The sequence below is a fragment of the Nilaparvata lugens genome, unplaced genomic scaffold, assembly GCF_014356525.2.
Source record: "Nilaparvata lugens isolate BPH unplaced genomic scaffold, ASM1435652v1 scaffold3506, whole genome shotgun sequence".
Lineage (NCBI taxonomy): Eukaryota > Metazoa > Arthropoda > Insecta > Hemiptera > Delphacidae > Nilaparvata > Nilaparvata lugens.
In genome coordinates, this window is record NW_024090419.1 from 13,056 (window position 1) to 30,946 (window position 17,891).

At 34.7% G+C, this 17,891-nt stretch overlaps 1 protein-coding gene across 3 annotated transcripts; it reads right to left on the bottom strand.

Annotated features, from left to right (window-relative positions):
* LOC111045903 (gastrula zinc finger protein XlCGF57.1-like) lies at positions 1–16,654 on the bottom strand. Of its 3 annotated transcripts, XM_039444195.1 has the most exons (3): positions 4,723–4,844; positions 2,389–2,405; positions 1–884 (listed from the first exon to the last, which is right to left on the bottom strand). In XM_039444195.1, the coding sequence occupies exons 2-3, from the start codon at positions 2,398–2,400 to the stop codon at positions 597–599; spliced, it is 300 nt and encodes a 99-aa protein (XP_039300129.1). In that variant the 5' UTR covers positions 2,401–2,405; positions 4,723–4,844; the 3' UTR covers positions 1–596. The 3 variants fall into 3 exon arrangements, with proteins under 3 accessions (XP_039300129.1, XP_039300130.1, XP_039300128.1); XM_039444196.1 differs by lacking the exons at positions 2,389–2,405; positions 4,723–4,844 and adding an exon at positions 16,505–16,635 and having other exon boundaries at positions 583–884; XM_039444194.1 differs by lacking the exons at positions 1–884; positions 2,389–2,405; positions 4,723–4,844 and adding exons at positions 13,027–15,071; positions 16,505–16,654.
* Positions 16,655–17,891: the final 1,237 nt, after the last annotated feature.

Sequence of the window (17,891 nt, forward strand, 5' to 3'; positions counted from 1 at the left end):
TCTCCAGTGTGAGTTCTTATATGTTTGAAGAGATGATCTTTCTTTTTTGTTTTGTAGTTACAGTACTTGCACTTATGTTGTTTCCCAGCTGTGTGTATTCTACAATGAAGATTTAATTCTCTGATGTTGCTGAATGCTTCACCACACAACTGACATTCAGTTAAGTCACTATCACTTGCTGCATCAATCACATTCTTTCTTGCATTTTTAATTAATAGGTCCACCTCATTGATGTCTTCATCAGAATCGTTGATCAAAGTGTTCCCAAGAGTTTCATCAACTGATCTATTGAGGTGCTTAAACCTCCTTGTCCGACAGAGTTTGATATACATACTCCTGGTGGTAAGCTTATACTTTCGGAATGTGTAAATAATGTATCAGAATAATTGTCTTCAATATCCACTAATGTTTCTGAGTGTGTTCATAAGATTTTTCTACATTTTCAACTTTCAAGTGTTCAGGTATAAAGGGGTCACAGTTCAGTCTATCTGTTGAGAGAGAATAGATGCTTTCAATCTGTATGCCTGTATCATTATCTTGCTGAATCTCCTCTTCTTTCACTGTTCCTTCATGTTGTTGGTGTTCTTCTCCTTCAATCAGAACTCTGGCTTTAGCACTATAATTTCAGATCGATGTTTTGAATAATTGAGGTCTAAATATACAACCTGATTATCCATGTTATGCTGAATCTGGTACTTTTCTTCAATGATGTCTTCAGCTTCATCTGGTTCATAGATTGGCCAATCACAGATGTCCATGTCTGGTCCTTGATGTTGAGAATGCGTCATTGATCCTGAGTTGTCTTGACCTTGACCATCCATGTTGTTTGGCTGAATCTGGACTGGTCTGGATCCACTGTGGCATCTGTAGCTGTACTCTCCTCCCTGTAAGCAAGTCAGTGGCTCAGTTCTAGTTGGTTATGTTGATGTGATTGAATAAAGAAAGGATACATTTGGTTGTTTCAGGAATTGTTCAGCTTCCAATATTCGATTCAATTTCAAGTGTGTTTGTAAAAGTGTATGAGTGTTCGTTTACATGATATCTCATCTCCCATTAAACGGAAGGACTTGAAATCTGGAACTTAAGGTCCTTCCCCTATAAGGATCTGACATGAACAATTTTGATCGAATGCAATTCAAGATGGCAGCTAAAATGTAGTCAAAAACAGGGTTTTTTGCGATTTTCTCGAAAACGGCTTGAACAATTTGAATTGAATTTATACCTATAATAGTCATTGATAAGCTCTATCAACTGCCACAAGTCCCATATTTGTAAAAATCTCAGGAGCTCCGCCCCATCTATGCAAAGTTTGATTTTAGATTCCGAATTATCAGGCTTCAGATACAATTTAAACAAAAAATTTCAAGTGGAAAAGATTGAGCATGAGAATCTCTACAATTAATGTTGAGTTACATTTTTACTTAAATTGGAAATAAGCTTGAAATTTGAGAAAATGTGATTATTCAATTGCAAACTTTTGATTCTATTAAATCATTCACTATGAAGAGATAGCAGACCTCCTGTGTCTCCAGCATTATTGTCCTGACACCAGCTGGCTTGGATCTTTGAATAGTAGACTTGAGATGCGCGTGAACACTAGCGTCAGGAGATCAATTTCCATAATGGCAAGGAAAGTTGTGTGAGTGTGCCACACCTAATTTTTTTTGTAAACAATTCCCTTTGTAAAGGATGAAATTAAGCTGAATATAAATTGATGATACCCTATTCATAACAGTAAGGAAAGTTGTGTGAGTGTGCCAAACCAGATTTTTATTAATTATATCACATAAAAAATCCTAAATTAAAGGCCAGTTTCTGAGCTCAGGATTTAACTAAGTTCTAGACTAAACAGCTGGAGTAAAGAAATTGGCTTTACAAAATGGGGCGTAGTATTACCAGTATTTATGATAATCTTTATTTTCTCATTTCTATAATTGGAAACGTTTTTCCTTGACAAAATTAAACATTCCTAAATAATTCAAAATAGCTGAAATTTTACACTATTTCCTTTATATTTTTGTGTTCAATCTTCTAGTTTGTTGAAATTAAATATTTTAAAATCGTTATTTGTTTTACTGTGACTACACCACATTTTGGAAAGCCAATTTTCTGACTGATGTTCAAAATCTAGAACTTCGCTAAATCCTGTGCTTGGAAACCGGCCCTTAGTGAAGTATCTATAGTGAGGTCCATGTTATAATGAGGATGATGATAAGGAAACAGTGTTGCTGATTCTCTGCCTTGTTACTGCTTCTTCAAATTATAATATTGATTGTAACAGGAATTATTCAGCTCTTCAACAGTGCATTTTTCAGGTTAGGTAGTAGCCTATTTTCCTTATAGTACTACATCCCTACAAATTTTGCATATGTTCATTCAAGTACTTACTTCGAAATCCATTGTGCCTAATCACGGCTGCACTTTAGTATATGGGCCGCGGAATCCAGCATTGAGACCTATACAGATCGATAGAGGAGATCAATACGAGATCAACCATGTATGACATTGTTGTCGATTTCCAAGGATTAGCTGAAAAAACATGGTGGAAAGTTCAAATTTTTTATATCAATTTTTATTTTTAATAATTTTTTTATGGCTAAAATATGTTTAAAACTAGTGCAATCTTATGTAAAATTTGACGAGGAATCCAATGAAACTAATTTCAGGTTCGTAACTTCAGTAGTTTTTGAGATATTGCAAAAAATGTGCAGAAAAATGCAATTTTTTTGCTTTAAAAAAGGTTAACTTGTTTTCATGATGCTTAATAGGTATTTTTAACTATTGGATTTAGTAGAATGATGAATTCTGAAGAAAAAATGTCCAGTCACTCGATAGCCTAAACTTGAAATTGTTGGAGATATTTGAGAAAAAACATGGCGGAAAGTTCAAAATTTTTATATAGATTTTTATTTTTAATTTTCTATGGCTGAAATATGTTTAAAACTAGTGCAATCTTATGTCCAACAATTCCAAGTTTAGGCTATCGAGGTTAGGTTAGGTTAGGTTACGTTAGATTGGGTTAGGTTAGGTTGGGTTAGGTTAGTTGGGTTAGGTTAGGTTGGGTAGGTTAGGTTGGGTAGGTTAGGTTGGGTTGGGTTAGGTTAGGTTAGTTAGGTTAGGTTAGGTTAGGTTGGGTTAGGTTAGGTTAGGTTTGGTTGGGTTAGGTTAGGTTAGGTTGGGTAGGTTAGGTTAGGTTAGATTAGGTTAGGTTGGTTAGGTTAGGTTAGGTTAGGTTAGGTTAGGTTGGTTGGGTTAGGTTGGTTGGGTTAGGTTAGTTAGGTTAGGTTGGTTAGGTTAGGTTGGGTTAGATTAGTTAGGTTAGGTTAGGTAGGTTAGGTTAGGTTAGTTGGGTTAGGTTAGGTGGGTTAGGTTAGGTTAGGTTAGGTTAGGTTGGGTAGGTTAGGTTAGGTTGGGTTAGGTTAGGTTGGGTTAGATTAGGCTAGGTTAGATTAGGTTAGGTTGGGTTGGGTTAGGTTAGGTTTGGTTGGGTTAGGTTAGGTTAGGTGGGTTAGGTTAGGTGGGTTAGATTAGGTTAGGTTAGGTTGGGTTAGGTTAGGTTAGGTTAGGTTGGGTTAGGTTAGGTTAGGTTGGGTTAGGTTAGGTTAGGTTAGGTTGGGTTAGGTTAGGTTAGGTTAGGCTATCGAGTGACTAGACATTTTTTCTTTAGAATTCATCATTCCACTAAATCCAATAGTTAAAAATACCTATTAAGCATCATGAAAACAAGTTAACCTTTTTTAAAGCAAAAAATTTGCATTTTTCTGCACATTTTTTGCAATATCTCAAAAACTACTGAAGTTACGAACCTGAAATTAGTTTCATTGGATTCCTCGTCAAATTTTACATAAGATTGCACTAGTTTTAAACATATTTCAGCCATAAAAAAATTATTAAAAATAAAAATTGATATAAAAAATTTGAACTTTCCGCCATGTTTTTTCTCAAATATCTCCAACAATTTCAAGTTTAGGCTATCGAGTGACTGGACATTTTTTCTTCAGAATTCATCATTCTACTAAATCCAATAGTTAAAAATACCTATTAAGCATCATGAAAACAAGTTAACCTTTTTTAAAGCAAAAAATTTGCATTTTTCTGCACATTTTTTGCAATATCTCAAAAACTACTGAAGTTACGAACCTGAAATTAGTTTCATTGGATTCCTCGTCAAATTTTACATAAGATTGCACTAGTTTTAAACATATTTCAGCCATAGAAAATTAAAAATAAAAATTTATATAAAAATTTTGAACTTTCCGCCATGTTTTTTCTCAAATATCTCCAACAATTTCAAGTTTAGGCTATCGAGTGACTGGACATTTTTTCTTCAGAATTCATCATTCTACTAAATCCAATAGTTAAAAATACCTATTAAGCATCATGAAAACAAGTTAACCTTTTTTAAAGCAAAAAATTTGCATTTTTCTGCACATTTTTTGCAATATCTCAAAAACTACTGAAGTTACGAACCTGAAATTAGTTTCATTGGATTCCTCGTCAAATTTTACATAAGATTGCACTAGTTTTAAACATATTTTAGCCATAAAAAAATTATTAAAAATAAAAATTGATATAAAAAATTTGAACTTTCCGCCATGTTTTTTCAGCTAATCCTTGGAAATCGACAACAATGTCATACATGGTTGATCTCGTATTGATCTCCTCTATCGATCTACGTTGGTCTCAATGCTAGATTCCGCGGCCCATAAACTAAAGTGCCCCCTAATCACATTGAATGGGTCGATATAATTAATCACTTTCACCTACTGCAAATAATTGAAAAGACAAAATCGAAAATCAAAGAGGGGATTTGAACAGTTCTATCTTAGAAACTTAGAATCTTACAAGGATGAAAATCGCGTATTGACAGACGCACATATTGGTGCAAGGCAAGCGTTGGCGAGGCATTGTGCGTCGCACACATGCTTCGGTATTGAAAAATATCTCACATGACACAACGTTTGGGGCAATTCAGTCCACCTGGTTCTTTTTCATGAAGCTATGTAACACTGGTAGACTCATACTGTGCCATTCTTATACTCTCACTCAGCCAAAACGTAATAATAGACAGTAGTAGACAGTAATCGGCTTGAGTTGACAAAAAATTGGCTTTAAATTTAGAACATGCCCTATACTATGAGATATCTTCTTATGCTATCTTTTCTCTATGATAATACTCTCACAGCACTTCAACTATTGAGTCATTTGAATATCCCTTTCATGGATTTTCATAATTACAATGAAATATTTTGTTAATTAATAATATCTACATTGTTGAAAGATGATCTGGCAAAAGAGCATAGCGAAAAAGAGATAGTGCTACGGTATCTGCTTTGTTGAATGATATTCCTTAATTCCTCCTTCTACATCCATGACCAGGGAACTGGATAGATGGCATCGAATGGTAAGATGACAGGTCAAACTATATTGTCCTTGTGAGCATTAAAATACTCATTGACTGAGTAGAATGGGTTCCTCTTCAGCCAGATCTCAACTCGGTTTTTAAAAGCAATACCCTGCAGGTTCTTCACACAACAGGCAGGTCATTGTATAGGCGCAGTGCAAATATTGGGAATGAGTCTTTTCTCTTTGTTGGTTCTGCAGCGAGGTATGTCAATGTCAAGTCTCCTCCTTGTAGCGTGCACATGACAATCAGCCCTCAGCACATGACTGCCCTCGGTGTCCTTAACATGCAACAGACTCAACAGTATGTACTGGTTGAAGACCGTAAGGATGCCCAGGTCAATGAAGATAGGCCTACAGTGCTCACGATGCCCTGCTGAGGTGATCACTCGAAGTGCTTTCTTCTGGAGCATCAGCACACTCTTGCAGCCCGCTGCATGCCCCCACAGCAGAAGTCCATACAGCAGATGGGAATGGAAAAGGGCAAAGTATACCATCACCATATCTTTCCTGCTGAGAAGGGCTCTGAGTCTACGCAGCAAGTAGATTACTCGTGCCAGCCTGGTGCAAACTCCATCAATATGGCCAGCCCATGTCAATTTTGAGTCAATGACAAATCCCAGGAGTTTCACCACTGATTTATGGGCAGAGTCAGCAAGGCTGCGAAGTCCACAAACAGTTGCTGAGTCTTCCCCTCATTCAAGCAGAGTCTGTTTCTCTCAAACCACTGCTTGGCATCATCAAAAACTTGCTGAGCCTGCAAGCCAGCTTGTTCAACCGTCCGCCCCCTAGAGTAAATTGTGGTGTCATCCGCAAACATCAGCACCGGTCCAAGAAGCCCAAGATCATTGATCATGACCAGGAAGAGTAGTGGGCCCATCACCGATCCCTGTGGCACACCATGATCCACCTGCATAGGCTGTGAGAGAGCACCTCCAATGGATATGATCTGCTTCCTTCCAGTCAAGTAGGATCTGAGGGTCACAAGCACCTCACCACCCAGTCCATACCCAGCAAGCTTCTCAAGAAGAATTCCATGAGGCACGCAATCAAATGCCTTACTCAGATCAGCAAGGACCAGGTGAACAAGATCTCTCTCCTCAAAGGCTTTAACAATAAAATCAATCATCTCTGAGACAGCTGTAAACGTAGACCTTCCACTTCTAAAGCCATGCTGTGCGTCAGAAAAAAGATTATTCCTCTCGAAGTGGAACACAAGTTGCTCCTTCATTAGGACCTCAACACCTTACCCAATACAGGAATGATTGATATAGGTCTATAGTTGTTCATAGACTTAGGGTCACCCTTTTTGAAGACTGGAATCGTGCAGGATAACTTCAGGACATCAGGAAACAGCCATGTCGCATACAGACATTGAGCACATGAGACAGGGGAAGAGCAATCCCATCCGCAACACACTTCAGCACACCAACTGTAACTCCATGGACGTCAGGACTGTGGGAGTTCTTGAAGCCGCGAATAACACGAACAACATCCGCAGGTCTGACCTCCTTCCACCGTTCTAACTTCACTCGGTTGTTATTGTAACCAGGAGCATTATATCTCACATCATTCATGAAGCAACTATCTTTTCCACCTCACCAATAAAAAAGCTGTTGAATTCATCCGGTGTAGCTTTACATTTAGGTCTCGAACAATCTTTGGAGATCTGGTTTATGAGGTCCCAGGGTTTCCTGCAGATTCAATTTTTGACATGTTGGCCACCCTTTTAGCAGCATCAACCTCAGCTCGATAAATGCTCTTTGCTCTCAGGTACTGGTTGCGGAGATGAAGTCTGCCCCCCTCATCATCAATGAGCCCCATCCTCGCATGGAGAGCAACAATCAAATTTCTGATTTGTGCCAGCCTTGGTGTGTACCAGGATTTGTCATTGAGAGTCTTTACAGACTTTCCATGATTCCTTGCAAATTTCCTGGAAGTTCTGGCTCTTAAAGGAAAATGACTGTTGAACACATCCATAAAAGACTCAAAGAAAACACCAAATGCGTTCTCTGGCTGATAACAGTTCAGAACATTGCTCCAGTCAACACCATCAACAGCAGCCTTGAAGAGAGGCAGTCGGTCTGCCTGATAGTACGATATGTGATTGGTCCAGTATCAGGCTGCCCAGCTCCAGAATCACTCACCAGCCCCAGGTGCAGGTCCATCACAACTGCATCATGGTCAGCAATAACTGGATCAACAACAGTCACTTCATATTCCCAGGTGTTCAAGGATGTTGCAATTGTGTCCAAGCAGGAGCTACCACGAGTCGGTTCACGGTTTGTGATAAATAGACCATGACTCTGGAGAAGATACTTGAATATGGAGTACTTTTCATCCTCAACTTGCAGATGTATGTTCATGTCTCCTCCCAGTATCATCCGCCTGCCCAGCCTAGACAAGAACACCAAGCATCCATCAACAAATCAAAGAATTTATCCAGGTTTCCACTTGGAGCACGGTAGACAGAGACCACTATAATGGACAAAGCACTGAGTTCCACACAAGCCAATTCAATTTCAAATTCAACACAGTATTGTGTTACATCAATAGGTTTGTAATCCAAGTTTTTGTTAACATAAATAGCAGCACCACCATTTTTGTGATTGTCCTAGCATAAACAGCTGCCAGACTAAAATGAGAAATGGAGTTGTAGTGATTGGTTTCAGACTGCACCAAATGATGCTCACTCAAACACAAAATATCAGGACATACATTGTCAACAAATAGAGACACTAAATTAAATTTGGTTCTGAGACATTGAACATTCACATAGACAAACTTGAGAATTTTATTTACAATTTGTACAGTTTTCAAGTCAGATCCGTTTGTACTAGCTAGCTGACTGTCTTCTTGGAGTCTCTCCTGAATAAAAAACGCTTCAAGACTAGGTTTCTTGGCCAAAAGAGCTAGTCATGATTTCCGCCCTCTTATCGATAGACAAGGATAGCAATACCATTGCTTATCAAACACTGTCATTATAAAGTGGAGCTCTTAATAGTGCTATCTTTCTCCACAACTTGCAGATTGTCATTAAGAATAGAGAGGCGGCTCCTGTATTCCAGTGAATCACAGTATTTCTGAGCCTGTAGTGTTGTGGAAAAGTTTGTGTTTTTGAATGGTTCCAAATTTTCTTGAATAACTCAATATTATTTGTTACAAGTGGCAATTGAGTGGAATATTTTCAATTAATTAATTCAAGCCATCTAAATTCAAAATTAATAGTTTTAATGTTTATTTTGGACTAAAATTTTATAAAAATTGTACATGTGGAGTTCCAACCTTATCTTGGACTTTGTCACTTAGAAATTTGGAAGAAAAACAGCACAAGGACTACCTTATTATTTCATCTTTCAATGTTTTTTACATTAGTGTCATTTGGGTGTGAGTGCACGTCCAATGCCAACATACCTATTATCAAATTTTTGGTTGGGATCGATTTAATATGTTATTTGAGCATAAATCACAAAAATTAACGGCGCTCACTATTGTTTTTCAAATAAACTGAGTTCAAAGTAGCACAATTTTACATGCATTCAACCTATGAGTAGCAGCCATTTTGATTATTTAAATCATCAAATTATGATATTCCTAATCTGAGTTTTCCTAACCTAAGCTTTCCTAACATAAAGCTTTTTCTAACCTACAGCTTTTCCTAACCTTAGCTACTTATGGTTGCTACTTATAGGTTAAATTCATGTAAAGTTCTGCTACTTTGAATTTAGTTTATTTTAAAAACAATAGTGAGCGCTGTTTAATTTTGTGATTTTGTGCTCAAAATAATATACTAAATCGATCCCAACCAAAAATTTGATGACAGGTATGTTGGCACTGGACGTGCACTTTAGCTGTAATTTGCATTGTAAATAAATGAATAAAATAAATTGGGTTATTTGAGTCGTCCATTTTCAAAAGTGCCTTCTTGACAAAATTTCAGAAATTGATATTTTGATTGCATGTTGTTGGAACAACTGGAATACACATTTTTTGGACAAAAGTTTCTTTATCCTATTTGAAAAAAATGATTGAAAATCGAGTACAGATTCAAAGTGAGCCTAGTTGCATTTCATTCCATTTCCAAAACTGTCTTCATGCAAAATCAGATACTGTTCCAAAACTATCTACTTGCTAGCAACACTAAGATGGTAGAGTTCACAAAGATTTTTCCAAAACTGGCTAGTTGTAATATAAAAGCCTACTTATATCTGTAAGCTTCCACAATATTGTTTATTCTGAAGCACTTGCATACCGGTACATTTCCATAGTGAAAATCAATATTACTGAATATAAATTCTATAGTACTGTTGGCCAACCTGTCACGTCCAGGGGATCAGTTATTTTCAATCAGCTGTGTTCATGATAGTTGATTGATTTTCAAGAGGTTTATGTTGTTCAAGTTGTTTTGTGTTTGTATTATACCTGAGGCCTGAGGAAGAATGAATGCTGAAGAATTGACAACACTGAAGAAGGTGCAGTGGAAAGTTATTGTCATTTGAAGTTCTACAAAGATGTCATATCAAAACAAAAACAACTGGATCTTCAAAATGTTGATAAAAATGAAGAAATTGATGAGCCCTGGAGGAAATAAATTATGAGTGTGAAAAAAGATTTATGATAATAAGGCAAAAAATCTCTTCTTGATATACGTTGAGCTAGTTAATTTTCATTGATTGAAGACAGTCACATTTTGCTTAAATTGTTACATTCAAGAAAAATTTTTATGTACATTGTTCTAGCTCATTTTTCAATATTTGGTTTGAGTTCATTTTTCTACAATATTTGATTGATTTAACATTTCAAGATTATTCCAAAATGTTTAATAAACCATTTATTTGTATAAATTATGTTTTACACTTTTAAACCTCTTCTTCAGGCTCTTTGTTGTTTTAGATTTCCAAATCAGAACTGATTCATTTACAGTATCAAAACTAGCTACTTGACAAAGGTCTATTTCCAAAACTTGCTAATTACAAATATTTTCTCCAAAACTGTCTAGTTGCATATTAAAATAGCTTAGAACTACAATATAATATATATATATATAGAGAGAAAAATATTGTAATCTGAGACCTTGTAAATTGTGTTTCCAATTTTTTCACGGATTTTATAAACTTAACAGTAATTGATTAACTCATAATACTTTTCAATGGAATGAAGGTTTTCTTGTTTCCTGAAAAATTTTGTTTTTGCAAGTAGGCACTTTTGTAAATGGACGACTCATTTGACCCTTGAAATCAACCATTTCCAAGAAAACTTAAATTAAATTATAGAAATAAAACTACCTATTTGGTTTGATGAGAGTGTCTTTGATTTATTATTATAAGTTTGCTGTTCCTGAACCTATTCTGTCCAGTTCAAAAACAGTTTATTATCAATGATTCTCGGGTCTATCTTTTTACAAGTCTTGTAACAATTATTATTAGACAGAAATCCAAATTAGATGCTGTAAATCACCCCAAAGACCTCTGCTACTGCAAATATTGACAACAGGGTAAACAGCTTGATGGAAATTCGATGAGCCCTACTATACAAAAATAATTATTAATACTAAACACTTTAGCACTACTATACAAACATGAAATTTTTGAAATGCTAAAACTCTTTTGTTTCAAAAGATAAGTGGGTGGTGAAAGTGAAATTGGTGAATTTAGAAAGAACATATTTTGACCTCTCATTTTAATTCTTAAATTAATGCAATTGAAAAGTTATATAAGAACAAAAATCTTGTGAATCCAGGTGCAAAGAGCATAATCAATTTTGTAACATTAAAAACACTAGAACATAGTCTGGTTAAAATGTGTTTTAAACTAAAATGTAATAGAAGCAAGGATAATTTATTTGAAAAGACATAACTGATGTTGCATTCATAGACATTAATGGATAATTTTATAATAGAATAGATAGGAAAGACAAAAATGAATATTCAGAGTTTTTTTTTGAAAACTATTATACTTTATTGCACAAATATTCGAAAAATATGAATACAAATTTTACTGACTAGAAAAACATACCTGGGAATATTTATATAGTAGTATGTACAGTGATTCAGCTAAATAAAATAAAAATATTCAGATAGAAAATTGATGAATCATGCAGATGATAAGAAGGGCAAGACATTAACATTTTAAAACTTTCTTGAAGTATTATGTCTGAGATTGATTTCTGATTGACATAATTATTTATATATTTTCTATGTTAATGAATAAATTGTTCAGAGTTTTGAGAGTTGAGATGTTGTAAGAGTTATGGGGCCTCAGAAATCAGTTAAATATTTCTAGTATTTGAATGTTGTTTTGGATTGTATGAAGTTTTGTATGGAATGTAATATTACATTTTTTCTCGATTGGAATCGAATCTTCAATTCGAGATCTATGAAACTTTATAGTAAATATCAGAGTCATCGATATACGGACAAACTTTTCGACTGACAATTTTTTATCGTAAATGATTGTTGCATTGTTCCATGGTGTCACCGAGACTGGGTTGACAGAACAGAATTAATAGATAAATGGTTTATTTAAATCGAGATGATATATAAAAATTTAAAATAATAGTTTCAAAATAAAGTTTTATTGAGAACAAATATAAAATGTGAATTCTAAACTTGTAATTTATAATTTTGTTGTTGACGTGTCATGAAGTCATCACTGATTTTGAGATGTGGTTTTTTGTTCTGACGACGAGGCTTCCTTGTAGCTTTGTCTTTTCCTGTTCTTCTCTCTGAAACATGGCTGGCTGATGGGTGTTGTAACTTTGTGCTCTTTAAATAATTTTCTATTTAAGTGAATTTATAAATGTTTTAACTTGTGTTTTAATCAGTTTATAGTGTTCTATTTTGTCTGTTTATTGATTTGTGTGTATACAAGCCAATAGCCACTGTTTTTTCAACTGTAAACTAGATAAGTATTTAGTTAGTAGTAACTGTAGATGCTTAGGCTTGTAAGATATAATTCTTTGTCTATTTGTATAATATTTTGCCAAAATTCATCTGAAGATTATAAGTTCATTTGCTCTGAAAATTGGATTTCTCATTCATAGGCGATAGATCCATTCATAATTTATCAAGAATCTATTACGTTGGAGCCGATAAATTTCCTTAGGTCAATAGGTGAAATGCTATCCAGCCGATTTAGGAAAAATTGGTAGCACGGCAGGAAAAATTCAATTATACGAAAGTTCTTAATATTACTATAAAGTTACTCTAAAGTTATTAATTCTACTATACGAAAGTTATTAATACTAAAAACTTTAGCACTACTATACAAACAAACATCGAATTTTTGTAATGCTAAAACTCTTTTGTTTCGATAGATAAGTGGGTGGTGAAAGTGAAATTGGAGAATCTAGAAAGAACATATTTTGGCCTCACATTTCAATTCTTAAATTAATGCAATTGAAAAGTTATTTAAGAACAAAAATCTTGTGAATCCAGGTGCAAAGAGCATAATTAATTTTGTAACATTGGAATCACTAGAACATAGTCTGGTTAAAAAGTGTTTTCAAATAAAATGTAATGAACACAAGGATAATTTATTTGAAAAGACATAACTGATGTTGCATTCATAGACATTAATGGATAATTTTACAATAGAATAGATAGGAAATACAAAAAAGTTTTTTTTTGAAAACTATTATACTTTATTGCACAAATATTCGAAAAATATGAATACAAATTTTACTGACTAGAAAAACATACCTGGGAATATTTATATAGTAGTATGTACAGTGATTCAGCTAAATAAAATAAAAATATTCAGATAGAAAATTGATGAATCATGCAGATGATAAGAAGGGCAAGACATTAACATTTAAAAACTTTCTTGAAGTATTATGTCTGAGATTGATTTCTGATTGACATAGTTTCTAAGTAAATAATTATTTATATATTTTCTATGTTAATGAATGGTTCAGAGTTTTGAGAGTTGAGCTGTTGTAAGAGTTATGGGACCTCAGAAATCAGTTAAATATTTCCAGTATTTGAATGTTGTTTTGGATTGTATGAAGTTTTATATGGAAAAATTTAATTTCAAAGTTTTTTGCAAGTGTGTTTCCTTGACTTTTTTTTAGATTTGTTTTGTAGTCATAGAAATCACAGCTCTAGGGTCTTTCTTTAGTGTGCGTTCTCAGATGTCTGTTGAGTGATGACTTGTGTATTGATTTGTAGTCACAGAAATCACAGCTGAAGGGTCTCTCTCCAGTGTGAATCCTTAAATGTTTTGTGAGAGATGATTTCACTGTTGCTTTGTAGTCACAGAAATCACATCTGAAGGGTCTCTCTCCAGTGTGAGTCTTTATATGTTGTGTGAGAGCTGATTTCACTTTTGCTTTGTAGTCACAGAAATCACATTTGAAGGGTCTCTCTCCAGTGTGAATCCTTAAATGTTTTTTGAGAGATGATTTCTCTGTTGCTTTGTAGTCACAGAAATCACATCTGAAGGGTCTCTGTCCAGTGTGAGTCCTTAAATGTTGGGTGAGAACTGATTTTATTGTTGCTTTATAGTCACAGAAATCACAGCTGAATGGTCTTTCTCCAGTGTGAGTCTTTATATGCAAGGTGAGAGCTGATTTTTGTATTGCTTTGTAATCACAGAAATTACAGCTGTAGGGTCTTTCACCAGTGTGAATCCTTAAATGTTGTGTGAGAGCTGATTTCACTTTTGCTTTGTAGTCACAAAAATCACAGCTGAATGGTCTCTCTCCAGTGTGAGTCTTTATATGGTTGGTGAGAGATGATTTTTCTGTTGCTTTGTAGTCACAGAAATCACAGCTGTAGGGTCTCTCTCCAGTGTGAGTTCTTATATGTTTGAAGAGATGATCTTTCTTTTTTGTTTTGTAGTTACAGTACTTGCACTTATGTTGTTTCCCAGCTGTGTGTATTCTACAATGAAGATTTAATTCTCTGATGTTGCTGAATGCTTCACCACACAACTGACATTCAGTTAAGTCACTATCACTTGCTGCATCAATCACATTCTTTCTTGCATTTTTAATTAATAGGTCCACCTCATTGAGGTCTTCATCAGAATCGTTGATCAAAGTGTTCCCAAGAGTTTCATCAACTGATCTATTGATGGTGCTTAAACCTCCTTGTCCGACAGAGTTTGATATACATACTCCTGGTGGTAAGCTTATACTTTCGGAATGTGTAAATAATGTATCAGAATAATTGTCTTCAATATCCACTAATGTTTCTGAGTGTGTTTCATAAGATTCTTCTACATTTTCAACTTTCAAGTGTTCAGGTATAAAGGGGTCACAGTTCAGTCTATCTGTTGAGAGAGAATAGATGCTTTCAATCTGTATGCCTGTATCATTATCTTGCTGAATCTCCTCTTCTTCCACTGTTCCTTCATGTTGTTGGTGTTCTTCTCCTTCAATCAGAACCTCTGGCTTGAGCACTATAATTTCAAATCGATGTTTTGAATAATTGTGGTCTAAATATACAACCTGATTATCCATGTTATGCTGAATCTGGTACTTTTCTTCAATGATGTCTTCAGCTTCATCTGGTCCATAGATTGGCCAATCACAGATGTCCATGATTGGTCCTTGATGTTGAGAATGTGTCATAGACCCTGAGTTGTCTTGTCCTTGACCATCCAAGTGTTTGGCTGAATCTGGACTGGTCTGGATCCACTGTGGCATCTGTAGCTGTACTCTCCTCCCTGTAAGCAAGTCAGTGGCTCAGTTCTAGTTGGTTATGTTGTGATTAAATAAAGAAATTTGGTTCTTTCAGAAATTGTTTAGCTTGCAATATTCGATTCAATTTCAATTATGATATTGAATAAATATTTCATATTGTGAACATTACCATGAAAACCAAAAGTGTAACACCTTATGCTCCATCTATTACCTATTCATGTGAAATGAATTTTACATTGGGCTAGGCGCACACCAGTTAGTCAAGAAAAGACGTGATCACACAGGATCAGTCACATTATTTCACATAGTTGCTTATAAAGACATGTTTAATTGCAATGACTAATGAGTGTGTTGCCTCATAAGGAACAGCCTAGCCTTGGGCTGGTCACACACCAATTATTAAAGACAAGATTAGTCACAATACTTCACATAGTTGCTTATGAAGACATGTTTAATTGCAATGATATCAGTGTGTTGTGTGACAATCAGTGTGTTGTCTCATAAGCAACAATGTGAAGTATTGTGACTAAATGTGTCTGATCATGTCTTGTCTTGACTAACTGGTGAGTGCCTAGCCTGAGTGTTTTTTTCTATCATGAGTCACATAAACAAATCCTACATTAAGTGGAGTGGAGTATCCATAGTGATGAGGTCCATGTTATAATGACAGAGAGTGATGATATGGGAACATTGTTGATGATTCTCCACCTTCTTTAAATATTATCCTATACTATCAAACAAGCAACTTCTGTTTATAATTATGTTTGGATGTTTAAATATTTGTATTTCACCAGATCTCGAAAACTGCTCTAACGATTCTCATGAAATTCAGAACATAGTAGGTTTATAATATAAAGATTCGATTGCACTAGGTCTCATCCCTGGGAAAACTTGCTGAAGGACATTAAAAGGATAATTATTATTCATTCTTGGAAAAACAGCTGATGGTCGTCTGTTGGTGATGGAAGTGAGTGTGACTGTGTCAAAATTATGACTCAGCTGTGGAACTTTTGTATTCATTCAATCAGGTACTTAGTGCCGGTTGCAAAAAAGCCGGGTTACTTTTAATCCTGATTAATTCCAGTAGATCCATCTTTTTGAAAAGGTCTTCTCTGATTTGGTTCAAGTGAAGTTAATCAGAATTAAAATTTAACCTGCTTTTGTGCAACTGGGCCTTTGTGAGGAAAATTTTTGCATTCCTCTGGGAATTAATTACAATTTACTGTGGATAGAACATTCCTGTATGAATGTTATTATAATTTCTTCTTTCGTAATAAATGTTCTATGCTTTTGTACTCAAGAGCAAAGCTCTGTCCCCGATATTAATTGATTGTAACAGGAACTTAGGTCTTCAACAGTGCATTTTTCAGGTTAGGTAGTAGCCTATATTCCTTATAATACTACAACCCGCTACAACCCTACACATTTTGAATAAAATGTTCATTCAAGTACTTACTTTGAAATCCATTGTGCCTAATAAGATTGAATGAGTCACGATGATTAATCACTTTCACCTACTGTAATTAATTGAAATGACAAAATAATCGAAAATCATAGAGAGGATTTCAACAGCCCTATCCTATAGCAGACCACTCTTGTTTTCAATTTCGACTATTCGAGTGCATATCGAAGGTCGAATTGATCGACATATTATTGAGAACGGTAAATTTATGTTTGTTGTTTAATATATTTTCAATTCAACAAATTATTTTTTTTTTGATGAATTAAAAATCTTTTTAGTGAAAAATGTTCTATTTTTCAACAAATACGATAGTCTATTAACAGAAAGCATCACTGCACGTAAAGCGCTAAATTCAAATCTCATAAAAACGTTGGCTCAGCAATCTATAGCCTCTATTTGTAACAATCTAATTTGAATAAAAATCAATTTTATTGGATTAATTGACTCCGAATGTTGCGAAAAAATTTTCAAAGATCTTTATTCGAAATCAAATAGGAATTTGATCCTGATTTTTATTAAAAATAATTAATAATAGGTAAAGCTTGAAATGTCGTTATCACAACACAAATAACTTATTAAAAAAAATAAACTAAAAATTCACCAAAAAGAATGTAAAGGTCCTGTCAAAAATAAATAAGACAGTAAAATTTTGATTTTCAATAAACATTTTTTGACATTATATTATTTTTGTGTACAGTACCTACGTATCAGTGGAATTCATTGGTTCCGAAATTTTACTGCACATTATTCACACAAATACAGTTCTGTACAGTAGGCTATATCGTTTAATATAGGCTAATCTTACAACAAAATAATGATTATAGTTATGGTTTAAATAATTAAATTATCATAAAACAGTACCTAAGTGTTAATTACATAGAAAAAATATAAATAAGTTTCGTATCTCCGTTCCATTCATTAAATATTTGATAAATGAATTTAATTATTCAAGCGTATAAATATGCTTATTAAATTTATGAGTATTTTTATTGATTCAATCGCATTCATTTATTTTTTATTATCATACTAGCCGTCAGGCTCGCTTCGCTCGCCATATCCGTCTATCCAGGGGGCTCCGCCCCCTGGACCCCCGACTGGATCGTCCAAGAATAAGATCAGCAGGCTCACCTGCATTTTTCATTTGTAGGACGATCATATGTTAGGACGATCCAGTCGGGGGCCCAGACTAAACGTCTGGCTAAACGGATATGGGGAGCGAAGCGAGCCTGACGGCTAGTAATATAATATTCCTAGGAATAGCTCTGATCGAAGTAGCAGTGCCCAATCAATTTTTCCGCGATAAATGCATTTCAATCTTCACTTGGTGCCAACCTAACAAAGTCAACTCAACTTAATGCCAACCTGACAAAATTATTAATTT